This window comes from Ranitomeya imitator, chromosome 7, assembly GCF_032444005.1.
Source record: "Ranitomeya imitator isolate aRanImi1 chromosome 7, aRanImi1.pri, whole genome shotgun sequence".
Taxonomy (NCBI): Eukaryota; Metazoa; Chordata; class Amphibia; order Anura; family Dendrobatidae; genus Ranitomeya; species Ranitomeya imitator.
The window spans coordinates 204,407,887-204,425,782 of NC_091288.1; the positions used below are offsets into that span (position 1 = coordinate 204,407,887).

The 17,896-nt window shown below is 43.2% G+C and overlaps 1 protein-coding gene across 3 annotated transcripts in view; it reads right to left on the reverse strand.

Annotated features, from left to right (window-relative positions):
* SBK1 (SH3 domain binding kinase 1) overlaps positions 1 to 17,896 on the reverse strand; it is an 84,463-nt gene that overhangs the window by 6,552 nt on the left and 60,015 nt on the right. For all 3 annotated transcript variants that reach the window (XM_069734513.1, XM_069734515.1, XM_069734514.1), the window contains exon 2: positions 179 to 381. In XM_069734513.1, coding sequence (XP_069590614.1) covers positions 179 to 381 — 203 coding nt within the window. The remainder of the gene's footprint in view (positions 1 to 178; positions 382 to 17,896) is intronic.

A 17,896-nucleotide genomic window follows, 5' to 3' on the forward strand; every position in this document is an offset into this window, starting at 1 on the left:
AGAATTAGATGCTGTACCCTTCTATATGAACGATTGAGAAGAAACCAGTCATCTGGACACCAGAAAGTAGGAACTAAAGTGGGATTTTAACAAGTCCCCTTCCCTCTACCTTTACGGGGAATACTTGGATATCATGCAATCTAAGGGTGTATGACCTCTTACATTTTCCTGGTCTTACCTGTGCTCTTATGGGACACCAGCTCCACCCTGCCATATGTCCCCTTGCCCAGTTCTCGAATCAATTCATAGTGCTTCTGCACTTCGCCTCCGGACAGGCTGCGGATTGCTAACGCCTGCATGTCTTCCGTGATCACAGGTACACCACAGCAACCTAGCTTCCGGGACGGTTCTTGATCCACCGACCCAGCACTCATGCTCACACTACGAGAAAAAAAATACTAAGTTAGAACCAGAACATACAGAGTTCGACCAACTGTACGGAAAGAATGTATGAAATAATTGCATATCAAGTTGGAAGTGTAGCATATATTATACACAAATTAGGAGTTTCCCGAAAATTCTTAGTCAATAAAAATGCCAATTTCGCATCATATTGATCCACCACACACAAATTTTACCAAAATTTTACACTGTAAAACTGTAAGAAAAAAAGTAAATAAAAGGACCTCAATTGACTTTCGAGAAGCCCAAGTTTGCCCAATTGTATACCTGAAGCCGATCTCTGATGTTCACGGATGTGTGGACCAGCTGCGGGTCCCCCGACCCTAACTCAACAGCATCGTTTATGCCTATAAGTCTAGTGAGCTCAGGCAAGGAGATCCGCGGCTGGTGCTGACATCAAGGTTCGTAGTCAGTCAATGTCCTAATAAACTTTTCACCTTGATGGAAACCCCACAAGATCGATCAAGTACCTAAATTATAATGAGCCAGGTTTGAAACAGAAGAAATACTCCAGTTGTTGCTTTTGAGGAAGATAATAAAATATACCGCATTTCCCATAATTTTTTATAACATCGGCAGCATTTTTGCCCCATGTTGGATGACCAAGATTGGGGTTTGTGCCAATTTGTAGATTTGCTGACTGGTTTCTCTCTCTCTCCGGAATTTTCTCCATTGAAATTCAGGCAACAACACAAACAATGCATCCGTCAAAACACTGGATGCGTTACACACGTTTTTCACTATTTTCACGACGTCCATCGATACGTCACAACAACGCATTACGACGCCCGCCAGCAGACGGAAGTGTGAAAGTAGCCTTACATGTTGACGACAATTTACAATTTCTCCTCAGGAATCTTATGAAATGAGGAAATCTACAAAATGGCTGCCTACTTTTGTGGAGGCAGGATGTGCATTTTTAATGGTGTTAGAAAGGAAGACTAGAGAATGGAAAGGATTTAAGCGGAAGGAGGTGAGTGTATAAACTTGGAGTCCTGTCAATATTCCTGTCATATAGGTAATTTATAATGAGTCCCCTGTGTCCCATCGATGTTCGGTCTCTGAGTACACTCAGTCATTTATCAGTCATGTCTGATGTCACTGGCACAGAAACACTAAGTTATTGATGAAGCCTATATAGAATATTCACCCAGAACAGCGATGCATTTAGTGTAGGCTCCACTCTGCCATATGCACATGCAGGAGGCGGCCATTTTGTGAGCTGAACCAATTACCTAATATTGATCGGGCCGGAGTCATATTCCTGAGCATATAATACTGCTGAGATATATATTCCGCTTCATTGCTGCCATTAAAAATTCTCATACTGAAGAAAATTATCATCCCTTTTATTATATTTTGTATTTTTAGGATTATTATCACAAAATTCTGACATCTATATTGTGCATTTGGGCGCCTTTTGACAAAAATGCGAAGAGCTTGTGGACTTTATATGCACAGCGTATAGAAGTGTACAGTAGATATCTATGTATACATTTATATATGATATATACACAAGTGTGTAGAGTACACGTATATACAGTATATGTATGTGTATACAGCATATATGAATGTCTGCATGTTAGCAGAGTGTATGTATATACAGGTGCTTCTCACAAAATTAGAATATCATCAAAAAATGTATTAATTAATTTTCTGAGAAGCACCTGTACATGTGTGTTCAGTATACATTTATATACTGTATATGTGTACAGTGTACGTCCCTGTACAGGAAATATGTACGGGTATGGTTATATACAAAATATATACCGGTATGTGTGTGTACTTTATGACTGTGTATGTATGTACAGTATATATGTATATGTGTATATGTACTGTATGTGTGTACAATATATATGAATGTATGTATATGTTTGTATGTATAGTGTACAGAGTATATGTATATATATGTGCGCCCAGTATAAATTTCTATACTGTATAAAAGTGTATAGTATACATGTACAGGAAATATGTATACAGTATATATGAATGTGTTTATGTATTGTGCACAGTGTATATGTGTGTATACAGTATATAATAATGCTCTGTATATATGTGTACTGCATACATGTACAGTAGCTATGTCTATATACAGTATATATTTGCATGTACAGTATATATGTATGTGTCCTTGTATGTATAGTGTTCAGTTATATGTATCCAATATATATTTATATACAGTATTTGTGTAGCGCATACACATGTAATGCCCCAAAGTTGTAGTGTATGTGCATTTAAGATGTAGCAGAGCTAACAGCTGCCCCATTATGTTTGCACAATGTTCACATTTCCATTTGCAGATAATGTAGATGAGAATTGAATACATAGAAGTGGTTTATATATGTATACAGTGATGTACTTGTTATGTTCCGCTATCAGGAGGCTGGAAAGAGTTAAAGTAGTCCTTCTTTATATATAAGGCCGTAAAGTCACATGGTTAGATCACATGACCAGGTCCTGGCTTTATGGAAAAGGAGACATTTTGTGCACAAGTGTACTGTAGTTGCCCAGGAAAAGCTGAAGGAGCAGGTACTTGTGTATTTGTGCAACAAGTAAAAGTTACCAGCAGCCCCTCTGGCCTCCCTGTTTTCTGGACTATTTGGAGTGCACCACATCACATCACACCACCAGGAAGCAGAGGTTAAGTTAGTGCACCCTTCTATTTTTCCCTGCCATAGTGAAGTGGTGACATCCGCACACCACATGGTGTGCGCCCTATGGCAAATAGTGCGCGCATTATAATTTCTAGGGTCCGCAAACAATATCCTACTAAATTAAAGGTACAGGCAAGGAGCCCCAACCCAGTGTGACTGCAGAGCTTGATTATTGAACTGTAAAGTGTTAATGGCCGCAGGGAGGATAAGCGCAGCACCGGAAACAAGCCCCGCCTTCTTCATCGTGCCTCGGCCAATTGTATCACAGTGCGCCAAAGAAGAAGTCCCGCCTAATATACAGTCCCCCTCGCAACACAGAACTGTGCAAAGCAAGTACCCTCCATTATTCAGACCTAAGAGATTGCAGTGATTCCTGCAGCAGAAGAGAACCTGATAATAGCCGCAGTTAAAGGGACAGCAACCCTGGAAATGGGTAAGCAAACTATCAGCACCTGATAATAATACACTGTACAACATGTCTGAGGATAAAGAGTGCGGCCTACCCAGCAGTAGCGGAGCTTCCAGCACGGCCCACGCAATGCCTCTAACTATGCCGTATTATTTTGGATCACCGTGGCTCCCAAGATATTAAAGGGATGCCCAGGAACTAAGAGACTTCAGAGAAAAGATGCAGGCTATGTTTAGACTTTATCCACTGCACACAGAGCAGGAGGTAGAAATATTAATTGGGCAATTGACTGGAGCAACTCTCTAAGGGAGGTGAAGTCCTGGCCCCATGCTGAGAACAGAACTGTTGAACAAATCTTTGAGAGACTGAGTGCCACCTTTGATAAGAGAACAGTTCCAGAATTAAAAATGCGGTTCTTTGGCAGAAAACAGCAGCTTGACAAGTCACTCACAGATTTTGCCCTTAGCTTGCGAGAAGCACTGCTTGCAAATACGTCAGATGGACCCTCATGAAGTAACGAATGCAGATATCGCCCTAAGGAACCGGTTTGTAAAGGGGCAAGGATAGAGTCTATCAAGACTCAACTGAGAATACTGTCCTTACAGAAACCCAGACAGCTCATTCTTAGACTTCAAGGAGATGGCCATCAGAGTCCTGGGAGTAGAAGCAGGTCCCAGCCAAGTTCCTACTTACACCACCCTAAGAACCAAGTCAGTGTTGTCCCTATACCTGAAATTGCACCACCAACTGGCCTCAAAGAGACTGTTACCAGCTATGCTCCAGTTCAAGCCCGTGATGCTGCAGGAGAGCTCCTCCAGCAAGTTGTGGAAGACACCAAGAGACCGACAGTGCTGTGTGAGAAGCTAAAGGATTTAAAGCAGCAGCAGTATCGGTAACCTGAAGACTCCTGGTTCCACACAGACCGCTGGCGTTATGGTTCCAGAGACATTGGCTATGGCAATCCAGGAAGACTGCCCACCAATCAGTTTAACACCCAAGGGAGGCCTATCTGCAGGAAGTGCAGGAAAAGTGGCCACACCTCAGGGGAATGCCAACAGTTATACTGGAATGCCCCGAGGGAGAAGACCCACCCTGGAGAGAAGATTATCTAGGTCCAGAATATCCAAAATGGGCCCCATTGACAAGTGTCCAGTAATCACCATTGAAATTGATGGAATTCCTTTCTTAGCTTTGCTTGACACAGGCTTGCAAGTCATCAACATTCAAGCCTCCTCCTTTGAAGGCTACTGTAATCCTGACCAGTTACTACACCTTCCAGAAGCCTCCATAAAGGTTATCGCCAGCAATGGACAAGTTGTTCACCAGCAAGGTTATTGGGAATTTACAGTAAAAGTCAAGGCCTCCAAGTGCCACCTATTGAAACCCAGAGTGTAGTATTTAGGCCACATTGTGAGTGCTGAAGAAGTGGTTCCAGATCCTGAAAAGATCGCCGCTGTCCAGAAGTGGCCTATCCTTACAACTGTCCGAGATGTCAGAAGTTTCTTGGGATTTGCAGGACACTACCACCACTTCATCAAAAATTTCACCCTGATTGCTGCACTCCTGCAAGAGCTGTTGAGAGGTCATTCTGCACGCCAGACAAGAAAGAGTCAATTGATCGCCTGGACTGAAGAACTAGATGTCTCCTTCAATCAGCTGAAGAAAATGTTGACAGAGGCTCCTATCCTGGCATATCCTGACTGCAACTGTCCGTTTCGCCTTTATACTGATGCTAGCAAGAAAGGACGGTGCTGTTCTTGCACAAGTCCAAGATGGTTATGGAGACGGTTTTGCCTATGTGATTCATTCCCTCAGTCCAACAGAGCGAAATTCAGAGAACTACAGTTCCTTCAAGTTTGAGTTCCTCGCATTGGTATGGGCAGCGACAGAGACGTTCATAGACTATTCGGCGGCTACTCCTTTCATAGCCTTCACAGACAACAACCCATTGTCGCACCTAAACGTGGCCCAACTTGGAGCCCTAAAACAGAGAATGGCATCACGACTGACAAATTACCAATTCATTATCAAATACAGAGCAGCAGGAAAACCTAACATTAATGCTGACGCATTGTCCCGGCTTCCTACTTTTTAAGAGCCTGAAGGTGATGAATGAGAAGAAGTAGAGATGCCATATTTCCACCAATTGTCTGTAAAGCAAGAAGCCCTTATGTTGAGGTGAAATAGTCAGCATTTATTTAACCAGTAAGAGCAACAGTTGTAAACTGACAGAGTCCAATGGATCCAAATCCAGGAAGAGAGTAGAGTGCTGAATACTCTAAGGAATCTCCTCACTACGAAGAACGGACTCCATAGAGACCAAGGCAGCTACAGGAACATTGAGTTAAAAAGACTCTAAAGACAGTGGAAATGACTATTATTTGAAAGAGGACTTCTAGATCGAAGAACCATTGACTCAACTACCCATGAATGAATAATCCAGATCGGATTGTTGTACCAAGGAAAATGCCAACATTGTCTTGGAAGCCTATCATAACCAATTAGGACATTTTGGTTGCCACAAGACCGAGGCCAACATCCAACAGACATCATATTGGATCGGGAAATGACATAGAAAAATGGTGCCACAAATGTACTGCTTGTACATTGAGACATGGATAAAGCTCTGACCAGAAAGCCCCCAATAGTCACTCATAAGCCATCGGAGTGGGTTGCATTGGATCATGTGAAACTACAGCCTAGTGAAACTGGAGTCTCCTTTGCCGTGACCGTCATCGACCACTATACAAAATTTGCAGTGGCAGTGCCAGTGAAAGACCTTGCAGCAAAAACGACAGCCAAAATCTTCTGGAAGACTCTCGTACAACCTTATGGATACCCAGAAAACATCCCAACTGATAGAGGTGCTACATTTGAGTCTGAACTGATCCAATAACTGTGTGCTCTCTATGGCTGTAAGAAAGTGAGAACAAACAACTGCATATGGTCCTCAGTGTTACGGTCTGTGTGATCGGATGAACCAGACTCTAATTGACATGTAATATGCAATACCTGCTAAGCAGAGAACTGATGGACCAATTCTGGCAGTGTATTTGGCCAATCTCTACAATAACAATGTCCATTGTTCCACCGGGTATATGCCTTATTACCTGATGTTTGGTAGACAAGGAAGACTACGAGCAGATGTTGCCTTGGAAGTGCAGGTTCCAGAGAAAGTCAACCCTCAAGAGATGACAGCAGAATGACATCGCCAACCATCCACTAGATGACTTCAAAGCTCATTCCAGGAAGATTCCTGCAGAGATTGCCATTCTAGATCAGGTACCGCTTGATGAAAGGTCAGAGACATCTTCAGTATTTCCTGTTGGATTGCCATTTGGTCCTTGTTTGCGGTGGTCCATCCCACAACCTGATTACCCAGAGTACGAATGTGTTGATTCTCAGCCACCCCACACTGAATGTATTGACTCTGAATCCCTTGAGATTGAATCCCCATCAGATATCACAAGTGATTAATTGAGAAGGACAAAGAGAGAGACAAGTAGGATACCTTGATTGACTGAGTTAAGCCTTTGCTCTATTTACTTTAATTGGGACTATTAACAGATAAAATAGCCCACTACAAGAGATTTTGATATAACAGCCCCATGCCACATTAGAATTGAATCTTTGTTAAGGGGAACCTGTCACCCCCTCAGGCGTTTGTAACTAAAAGAGCCACCTTGTGCAGCACTAATGCTGCATTCTGACAAGGTGGCTCTTTTAATTCTTGGTGCTGTAACTGCAGAAATAATCAATTTTGCAATTTGTCCAAAATACCTTGAAACAGTCCTGGGGGCAGGTCTTTCCCCCCCTAATGCAGACGCAGCACCGCCGTCACACATACCCTCTTGGCGCCGCCTCCTCGGCATTGTTTTGAACTTTCCCGGCGCCTGCGCTGTTATGTTATGCCTTGGGCATGTGCAGTTAGCGCTGCCCGTCTTCGCATGGAACCTTCCCAAATGCGATGCCACGGCGATTAGGGATCAGCTGACGCCGCACAGTCTGAAGAAGGCGGAGGGAGATGAGTGAGAGGTGAAGATATGCACTGCGCATGCCCAGGAATCCCAGCCCCGCAGTGAGAATAAATCAGAAGACACTGCGGGGAGGGATCTCGGGCAGCGCGGCCGCATAGGCGTAGTCAGCCTGACATCAAATGATGTCAGAAGACGGGCAGCACTAACTGCGCATGCCCAAGGCATAACATAACAGCGCAGGCGCCGGGACAGTGCAAAACAACGCTGAGGAGGTGGCGCCCAGCACCAAGAGGGTATGTGTGACGGCGGTGCTGCGTCTGCATTAGACCGGGTTCACATTGCATTAACAGCAGCCCATTTAATACATACGTGAACGGGCTGCTGTTAACGCAAGTGCCGATGTGTCATCACGCTAGCGCAGAGGCTCTATCTGCGCTAGCGGTGACGGACCCGGAAACGCTGCAGCCCGCGTCCCAGGGTCCGTCACTCAATGACGGCACATCGCTAGCGCACGCCCATTGTGGGCGTGCGCTAGCGATGCGTCCGACATAGGGCATAATGGCGGCGTTAACGGATTGCGTTATACACCGCGTTATGCCGCGGTGTAACGTAGTCCAACGGACGCCACAGACGCAGTGTGAACCCGGCCTTAGGGAGGGGAAAGACCTGCCCCCAGGACTGTTTCAAGGTATTTTTGACAAATTACAAAATCGATTATTTCTGCAGTTACAGCACCAAGAACTAAAAGAGCCACCTTGTCAGAATGCAGCATTAGTGCTGCACAAGGTGGCTCTTTTAGTTACAAACGCCTGGGGGGTGTGACAGGTTCCCTTTAAATCGTTGTTTATCTGGATGTACCTGTGTATTTGTGCAACAAATAAAAGTTATCAACAGCCCCTCAGGCCTCCTTGTTTTTCTGGACTATTTAGAGTGCACCACATCACACTACACTACCAGGAGGTAGAGGTTAATTATGTGCACCCTGGAGTCACAAACTTTCTTTCTTTTTTTTGTCCTTGCCTTAGTGAAAAGGTAACATCCGCACCCCACATGGTGTGTAACCTAGTGTATACTAGTGCATGCATTACTCATGTGCAATGAGTATGAATAAGTATATGTATAAGTGAGTGTGCAGTATATATGTGTGTATGTATGTGTTGTATATGTGAGTACAGAATATATTTCTGTATATACACTGCTCAACATTGAAATTATAACATCAAGAAGGCAATGCTAAGATTTGCAAATTAACACATTTTCAAGTACTTCGCTCCAATCTGTGGCACGTGTGGGGGGCATAAAAGCCAGATGAAAAGCAAATTTTGTTAGCTACATGAAAGCTAAAAAAAATAGGATCAATTCTTGTAGCATGATTCTGTGATACCTCCTGCTCGTCGACGTGCAAGTAATCGCCAATTGTCGCAAACTGGGAGAGGACAGAATCCTTGAACTAAGAAATCTTGGATCATCAGTCCAGCAGATCGCAACGCACGTAGGCCAAGATGTCAGCACTGTACTATGTTGGGTGTCCCAGGGGTTGGGAGAAAAAAGATGAACTGGAATAACAGCAGGATATGCACAGAGGTGAACCTCTGCGCGGACGGATCATCGGTTTATAAGAATGGCGCTCAGTGATTCATTCTATATAGCAAGTGAAACTGGAAGTAATAGACCGAGCCTAAGGCATCAAGTGCTGTCTACACAAAGCATCAGAAGGTGTTAGCACAACACTGGTCTAAGAGCTAGACGTCCGGATACAGGTGTCCACTGACCTCATGCCACCACTCTCAAAGGCTTCATGGTGCAGAACAAGATGGCAATGGAGGCTGGAATGGAGGTCTGTCCTCTTCAGCAAAGAGTTCAGCTTTTGACTTGAATGCAATGATAGTCGGAGATTGCTCTGGAGACCACGTGGGCAACTCCATGAAGAGACCTTCACTTGGAAACATCACACAGGTCCTATTCCCGGGATTATGGTGTGGGGTGGCATAATGTACCACAGTGGACCCCCTCTGGTCTACATTCTCGGCGTTACGTTGACTTGGTGGTTGAAATAGTGATGCAGCCATTTCTCCAAAGTGTCCCAGGAGCAGTTTCCAATACGACAACGCCAGGTGGTATGTTGCTTGTGCTAGTGTGAGCCGCCTACATGTCCTAAACATGCTACCATGACTTGTCTTCCATCGCACACACAGGGGACGTCGTTGGTTGGTTGATTACACAGGAGCTGCCAACAGCGGATCTTGATGATTTTCCCAAGTCCATTCAGTTCAGCAAAACCTTCCTTAGACAACCATTAATAACCTCAGTGATGGCAGCCGAGGTTCTAAATTGCCGGGATTTCTGCACTTGGTGCTCATACTCCATACTGAGTAATTCAAGAGGTTTTTAATATGTAGTTTCCATTTTTTCATCTTTTGATATTGTTAAGAGATCTCCATCCTGAGATTTGCATAATCCCATCACTTTTAATCTTTGGATTGTCATTTCATTGTTGAGAAGTGTATATGTAGCCAGTAAATATGTATATACAGGGTGGAGCGCGGTAATTTGCTGATTTGGGAATGAAATAAAAAAATTATGATCATTAGAAAAATTTATTTTATATTTTAATTATACTGAACAGTAATGGAATTTTTAAATTACATGGTTTTAAATAGTGTATCTGGCAAATGTCGACCTTCGCTAGCCACACACTGCTGCATACGTTTTCTGAAGTTTTCATGAACTCTAACAAGCATGTCCACTGGTATTCTGCCAATTTCAGCTTCAATATTGTTCCTTAGGTCTTCCAAGGTGTTGGGACGGTTGATATACACCTTAGACTTCAGGTAACCCCAAAGGAAAAAATCGCATGGGGCCAGTTCACATCTCCCCTCAAAGAGATAAGCCGTCCAGGAAACATTTGCCTCAAACAATTCATGGTAACCCTCGCTGTGTGTGCAGTGGCACCATCCTGTTGGAACCATGTATCCTCTAGTTCCATTGCCTCAAGAGCCGGCTGAAATAATCCTGTATCATAGACAAGTACCGTTCGGAGTTCACAGTTATGGCACGACCATTATCCTGAAAAAAGTAAGGACCGAATGCAGAGGTCTCTCGTGAACTTCTCTGGGGTTTGTTTCACTCCAGTAACGCATATTTTGTTTGTTTACACACCCACTGAGGTGAAAATGTGCCTCATCAGAAAAAAACACAATTGCGTCACGGGGTATCGTTGCTAACCTGTCTTCACAAGAGGTCCGCCGTGTCAAATAGTCCCATGCTGACAAATGTTGGACCACGCACATTTTATACGGGTGAAAAATCAGTTCATCATGAAGAATCCGGTGGAGAGAACGTCTTGAAATGCCAAGAGCAAATGATTGCTTCCGAGCAGAGCGTTTCGGAGATTGCAGTACTGCTGCTCTAACTCTCTCGATGTTTTGTGGTGTTGTAATCCTTCTCTCAGGTCCCCTTCGTACACATGACACATTCCCTGCTGTTCTGAATGCATTCACCCAATTTACAATTGATTGCCGTCCAGGAACACGTCCGCGCGGAGGAACAGCGAATTGTAAACGAAAAACACGCTGCACTGCAATGATCGAGTGGGCATTTGAAAAATACGCTTCAACACAAAATGACCTCTCCTCACGTGTCCACTGCATGATGGCAACTGAAAGGCAGAGGAATACAAATCTCCCATCAGCCACTGTAAGCCACACCCACTCTCCCCTCTCTTCGACCGACAGTGCCGCCACAGCATGCAGTGCAAAAAAGCAAATTACCGCGCTCCACCCTGTATTTATATACTTTTATGCATTTTTCAGTCTTTCGGTCCTCTCCCGACATCTCATGTATTCTGAGGACCTGTCTACTTCCAGTCCCATCCATTTATCATTTTGGCACATGTGTCTCCATGATAATCTGTTTTTCTCTTCCTCTCCTGAACTGATTGATAACCTTGTAGGATACGTCACAGAGGGAATCATTTCTCTGGCATCGGTACATGTGTTAATAAGGCTTTTTATACATCCTCTAATGTTAAAAACACAGGGTTGTAGCATCAAAAGGGACTTTCTTGTGAAAACGCGACGATTAATCCAAAAATTCATATTGTGTAAAATGTTTTACTGAGGTGATTGGAAGGCACGGTGCTACTTCATCTCCTGCCAGCTGTATATGACCCGAGGCTGCAGAGTCGGCCCTGCATAGTCAATAGCCCCCTATGCCGCGTGCTCGACAGGAACCGCCGCCACTTGGTTTAAGTGATCTACGGAGAACACAGAGTTCAGACCCCGGATGAACGGATACTGATTGAATATCCTAATGATATAGCAGCGACGTCTGTCCTGAGACAACCCTACTAAGCATCGTCAGCCTGAATAGCTCATTACCACAATGTTAATTATTCCAGAGTTAACTATCAAGACTTAAGTGGATGACATCACTGCACCAAAGTAATGACATCACAGCACCCAAGTAGTGACAACATTGCATCCAAGTACTAACATCACTGCATCCAACTCTCCCCTCTCCAATCTGTCCTGAATGCGTCTGCCAGGATTATATTCCTCACCAATCGTTACACCGATGCCTCTACCCTGTGCCAGTCATTACACTGGTTACCCATCCCCTCCAGAATCCAGTGCAAAACTATTACCCTCATTCACAAAGCACTCCATGGCTCAGCACCACCATGCGAGGTTCCTCGCATCATGTTCTCATACACTTTATGCAGTTAATAGCCCTCTGTGTCTGTACTGCTACATACTTAGGCAGTTAACTGGTTCATGCAGCGTTACATGAACACCCGAGCCTTACACTATGGCTGGTCCGAATAACGAAAGCAATTGTTACCATCCACCTCTCGTGTCTCCCCTTTTTCCTATAGATTGTAAGCTTGCGAGCAGCAGGGCCCTCACTCCTCTTGGTATCTGTTTTGATCTGTGATTATTGTTAGGCTGAAATGTCTATTCTCTGTACAAATCCCCTCCATAATTGTAAAGCGCTGCGGAATATGTTGGCGCTACATAAATAAAATTATTATTATCCAAGTAGTGACATCACTGCACCCAATCAGTGACATAACTGCATTCAAGTAATGACATCATTGCACCCAAGTAGTGACATCACTGCACCCAAATAGTGACATCACTGCACCCAAGTAGTGACATCACTGCACCCAAGTAGGGACGTCACTGCACCCAAGTAGGGACGTCACTGCATCCAAGTAGTGACATCACTGCACCCAAGTAGGGACGTCACTGCACCCAAGTAGGGACGTCACTGCATCCAAGTAGTGACATCACTGCACCCAAGTAGGGACGTCACTGCACCCAAGTAGGGACGTCACTGCATCCAAGTAGGGACATCACTGCACCCAAGTAGGGACATCACTGCACCCAAGTAGGGACATCACTGCACCCAAGTAGGGACGTCACTGCACCCAAGTAGGGACATCACTGCACCCAAGTAGGGATGTCATTGCACCCAAGTAGGGACGTCACTGCACCCAAGTAGGGACGTCACTGCATCCAAGTAGGGATGTCATTGAACCCAAGTAGGGATGTCACTGCATCCAAGTAGGGACATCACTGCACCCAAGTAGGGACATCACTGCACCCAAGTAGGGACGTCACTGCACCCAAGTAGGGACATCACTGCACCCAAGTAGGGATGTCATTGCACCCAAGTAGGGACGTCACTGCACCCAAGTAGGGACGTCACTGCATCCAAGTAGGGATGTCATTGAACCCAAGTAGGGATGTCACTGCATCCAAGTAGGGACATCACTGCACCCAAGTAGGGACATCACTGCACCCAAGTAGGGACATCACTGCATCCAAGTAGTGACATCACTAGGGTTGAGCGAAACGGGTCGAACATTTTCAAAAGTCGCCGACTTTTGGCTAAGTCGGGGTTTCATGAAACCCGATCCGACCCCTGTGCGGGGTCGGCCATGCGGTACGCGACTTTCGCGCCAAAGTCGCGTTTCAATGACGCGAAAAGCGCCATTTCTCAGCCAATGAAGGTAAACGCAGAGTGTGGGCAGCGTGATGACATAGGTCCTGGTCCCCACCATCTTAGAGAAGGGCATTGCAGTGATTGGCTTGCTGTCTGCGACGTCACAGGGGCTATAAAGAGGCGTTCCCGCCGACCGCCATCTTACTGCTGCTGATCTGAGCTTAGGGAGAGGTTGCTGCCGCTTTGTCAGAAGCAGGGATAGCGTTAGGCAGGGTCCATTAACCACAAAACCGCTTGTGCTGCAGCGATTTGCACTGTCCAACACCACCCTCGGTGTGCAGGGACAGTGGAATTTTTTTTTTTTTTTTTTTTCCCCTCAGCGCTGTAGCTCATTGGGCTGCCCTAGAAGGCTCCCTGATAGCTGCATTGCTGTGTGTACGCCGCTGTGCAAACCAACTGCTTTTTTCAAAGCACAAATCCTCTTGTTCCTTCCTTTCTGCACAGCTATCTTTTTTGTTTGTCCACACTTTTTATTTCATTTGTGCATCAGTCCACTCCTTATTGCTGCCTGCCATACCTGGCTGAGATTACTGCAGGCAGGGAGATAGTAGCTGCCTGCCATACCTGGCTGAGATTACTGCAGGCAGGGAGATAGTAATTGTAGGACATTCCCTGTTTTTTTTTTTTTTTTTTTTTTGGTGGGAGATTAAGATTGGCAATTTGGCATTTCTGCTAGAGTGCCATCCCTGTGTGTGCCATCTCTCTCACATAGTGGGCCATAGAAAGCCTTTTCATTTTTCTGTATTTTTTTTTGTGGGGTGTATAAATTCTCCCTGATAAAAATACAGTGGGAGATTAATATTGGCCTTTGGGCTTGTGTGCCAGTCCTGAGTGTGCCATCTCTCTCACAAATAGTGGGCCATAGAAAGCCTATTTTATTTTTTTTTGGGTTTTATAAATTCTCCCTGAAAAAAAGGGAGATTAATATTGGCCTCTGGGCTTCTGTGCCAGTCCTGAGCGTGCCATCTGTGCCAGTCCTGAGCGTCCCATCTCTCTCACAAATAGTGGGCCATAGAAAGCCTATTTAATTTTTTTTTTGGTTTTATAAATTTTCCCTGAAAAAAGGGAGATTAATATTGGCCTCTGGGCTTGTGTGCCAGTTGTGAGCGTGCCATCTGTGCCAGTCCTGAGCGTGCCATCTCTCTCACAAATAGTGGGCCATAGAAAGCCTATTTAATTTTTTTTTTGGTTTTATAAATTTTCCCTGAAAAAAGGGAGATTAATATTGGCCTCTGGGCTTGTGTGCCAGTTGTGAGCGTGCCATCTGTGCCAGTCCTGAGCGTGCCATCTCTCTCACAAATAGTGGGCCATAGAAAGCCTATTTAAATATTTTTTTGGTTTTATAAATTCTCCCAGAAAAAAAGGGAGATTAATATTGGCCTCTGGGCTTCTGTGCCAGTTGTGAGCGTGCCATCTGTGCCAGTCCTGAGCGTGCCATCTCTCTCACAAATAGTGGGCCATAGAAAGCCTATTTAAATATTTTTTTGGTTTTATAAATTCTCCCAGAAAAAAAGGGAGATTAATATTGGCCTCTGGGCTTCTGTGCCAGTCCTGAGCGTGCCATCTGTGCCAGTCCTGAGCGTCCCATCTCTCTCACAAATAGTGGGCCATAGAAAGCCTATTTTATTTTTTTTTTGGGTTTCAGAAATTCTCCCTGGAAAAAAAAAGGGAGATTAATATTGCCCTTTGGGCTTGTGTGCCAGTACTAAGCGTTCCATCTCTCTCTCTCTCTCAGTCAGTGGGCCATAGAACGCATATTTTTGGTTTTATTTGTTTTCTAAATTCTCCCTGAAAAAATCATTTTATTTTATTTGGTTTCTAAATTCTTCCTGATAAAATCATATTTTTTTTATTATTTTTATTTCTAAAGTCTCCCTGAAAAAAAAAAAAAAAAAAAACAACCAAAAAAACAGTGGGAGATTAATATTGGCCTTTCTGCTTGTGTGCCAGTCTTGACTCCTGGGTGTGCCATCTCTCTCTCTCTCTCTCTCTCTCTCTCTCTCTCTCTCTCTCTCTCCAATTGTGGTCCATAGAAAGCCTATATTTTTTTTCCTTGATTTGGGTTCTAAAATCTACCAGAGAAAATAACTACATCAATCATTGGTAGAAAAATATTGGCCTCTGGGTTTGTGTGCCACTCCTGACTCCTGTGTGCGTCATCTCTCAGTCAGTGGGCCATAGAACGCCTATTTTTGGTTTTATTTGTTTTCTAAATTCTCCCTGAAAAAATTATTTTATTTTATTTGGTTTCTAAATTCTTCCTGATAAAATCATATTTTTTTTATTATTTTTTTTTCTAAAGTCTCCCTGAAAAAAAAAAAAAAAAACAGTGGGAGATTAATATTGGCCTTTCTGCTTGTGTGCCAGTCTTGACTCCTGGGTGCGTCATCTCTCAGTCAGTGGGCCATAGAACGCCTATTTTTGGTTTTATTTGTTTTCTAAATTCTCCCTGAAAAAATCATTTTATTTTATTTGGTTTCTAAATTCTTCCTGATAAAATCATATTTTTTTTATTATTTTTTTTTCTAAAGTCTCCCTGAAAAAAAAAAAAAAAAAACAACCAAAAAAAACAGTGGGAGATTAATATTGGCCTTTCTGCTTGTGTGCCAGTCTTGACTCCTGGGTGCGTCATCTCTCAGTCAGTGGGCCATAGAACGCCTATTTTTGGTTTTATTTGTTTTCTAAATTCTCCCTGAAAAAATCATTTTATTTTATTTGGTTTCTAAATTCTTCCTGATAAAATCATATTTTTTTTATTATTTTTTTTTCTAAAGTCTCCCTGAAAAAAAAAAAAAAAAAAACAACCAAAAAAAACAGTGGGAGATTAATATTGGCCTTTCTGCTTGTGTGCCAGTCTTGACTCCTGGGTGCGTCATCTCTCAGTCAGTGGGCCATAGAACGCCTATTTTTGGTTTTATTTGTTTTATAAATTCTCCCTGAAAAAATCATTTTATTTTATTTGGTTTCTAAATTCTTCCTGATAAAATCATATTTTTTTTATTATTTTTTTTTCTAAAGTCTCCCTGAAAAAAAAAAAAAAAAAACAACCAAAAAAAACAGTGGGAGATTAATATTGGCCTTTCTGCTTGTGTGCCAGTCTTGACTCCTGGGTGCGTCATCTCTCAGTCAGTGGGCCATAGAACGCCTATTTTTGGTTTTATTTGTTTTCTAAATTCTCCCTGAAAAAATCATTTTATTTTATTTGGTTTCTAAATTCTTCCTGATAAAATCATATTTTTTTTATTATTTTTTTTTCTAAAGTCTCCCTGAAAAAAAAAAAAAAAAAAACAACCAAAAAAAACAGTGGGAGATTAATATTGGCCTTTCTGCTTGTGTGCCAGTCTTGACTCCTGGGTGCGTCATCTCTCAGTCAGTGGGCCATAGAACGCCTATTTTTGGTTTTATTTGTTTTCTAAATTCTCCCTGAAAAAATCATTTTATTTTATTTGGTTTCTAAATTCTTCCTGATAAAATCATATTTTTTTTATTATTTTTTTTTCTAAAGTCTCCCTGAAAAAAAAAAAAAAAAAAACAACCAAAAAAAACAGTGGGAGATTAATATTGGCCTTTCTGCTTGTGTGCCAGTCTTGACTCCTGGGTGTGCCATCTCTCTCTCTCTCTCTCTCCAATTGTGGTCCATAGAAAGCCTACATTTTTTTTCCTTGATTTGGGTTCCAAAATCTACCAGAGAAAATAACTCCATCAATCATTGGTAGAAAAATATTGGCCTCTGGGCTTGTGTGCCACTCCTGATTCCTGTGTGCGTCATCTCTCACTCAGTGGCCCATAGAAAGCATATAGTTTGTTACATTTGTTTTCTAAATTCTCCCTGCAAAAATCTATTTTTTTTTTTTTGGGGGGTTTCTAAAGTGTTCCTGAAAAAAATAAAAATAAAAAAAAAATAATAGTGTGACATTAATATTAACATTTGTGCTTCAGTGACAGTCCTGCGTGTGGGGCATCTCTCTAATTTGCAGCCACCAAAAAAAGAGTGTGTAACATTGGGCCTGATTTTCGCTGTGGTCTCACCAACCTGTAAAGGGGTAGCTAAATCATACAGAAGTTATAGCTCACCGTGTAAGTTGTGTGACTGCAACAAATAACGTTAGTTTGGTTACGTTTTTAAAACAATGAGGAAGTCTAGTGGAAGAGGTCGTGGCCGGGGGCGTTCATTGTCAGCTGGTAATGAGGGTAGTGGTAGTGGTGGAGCATCAGGTGGTCGTGGGGGAAAAAATATTGCACCTAAGTCTGGAGCTGTGGAGCCAGGTTCGTCGTCCGGCTACACAAGGCCTCGAACGCTCCCTTTTCTGGGATTAGGAAAACCGCTTTTAAAGCCGGAGCAGCAAGAGCAAGTTTTGGCTTATCTTGCTGACTCAGCCTCTAGCTCTTTTGCCTCATCTCGTGAAACTGGTAAAAGTAAAAGCAGCGCGTCGTTAGTGGATGTT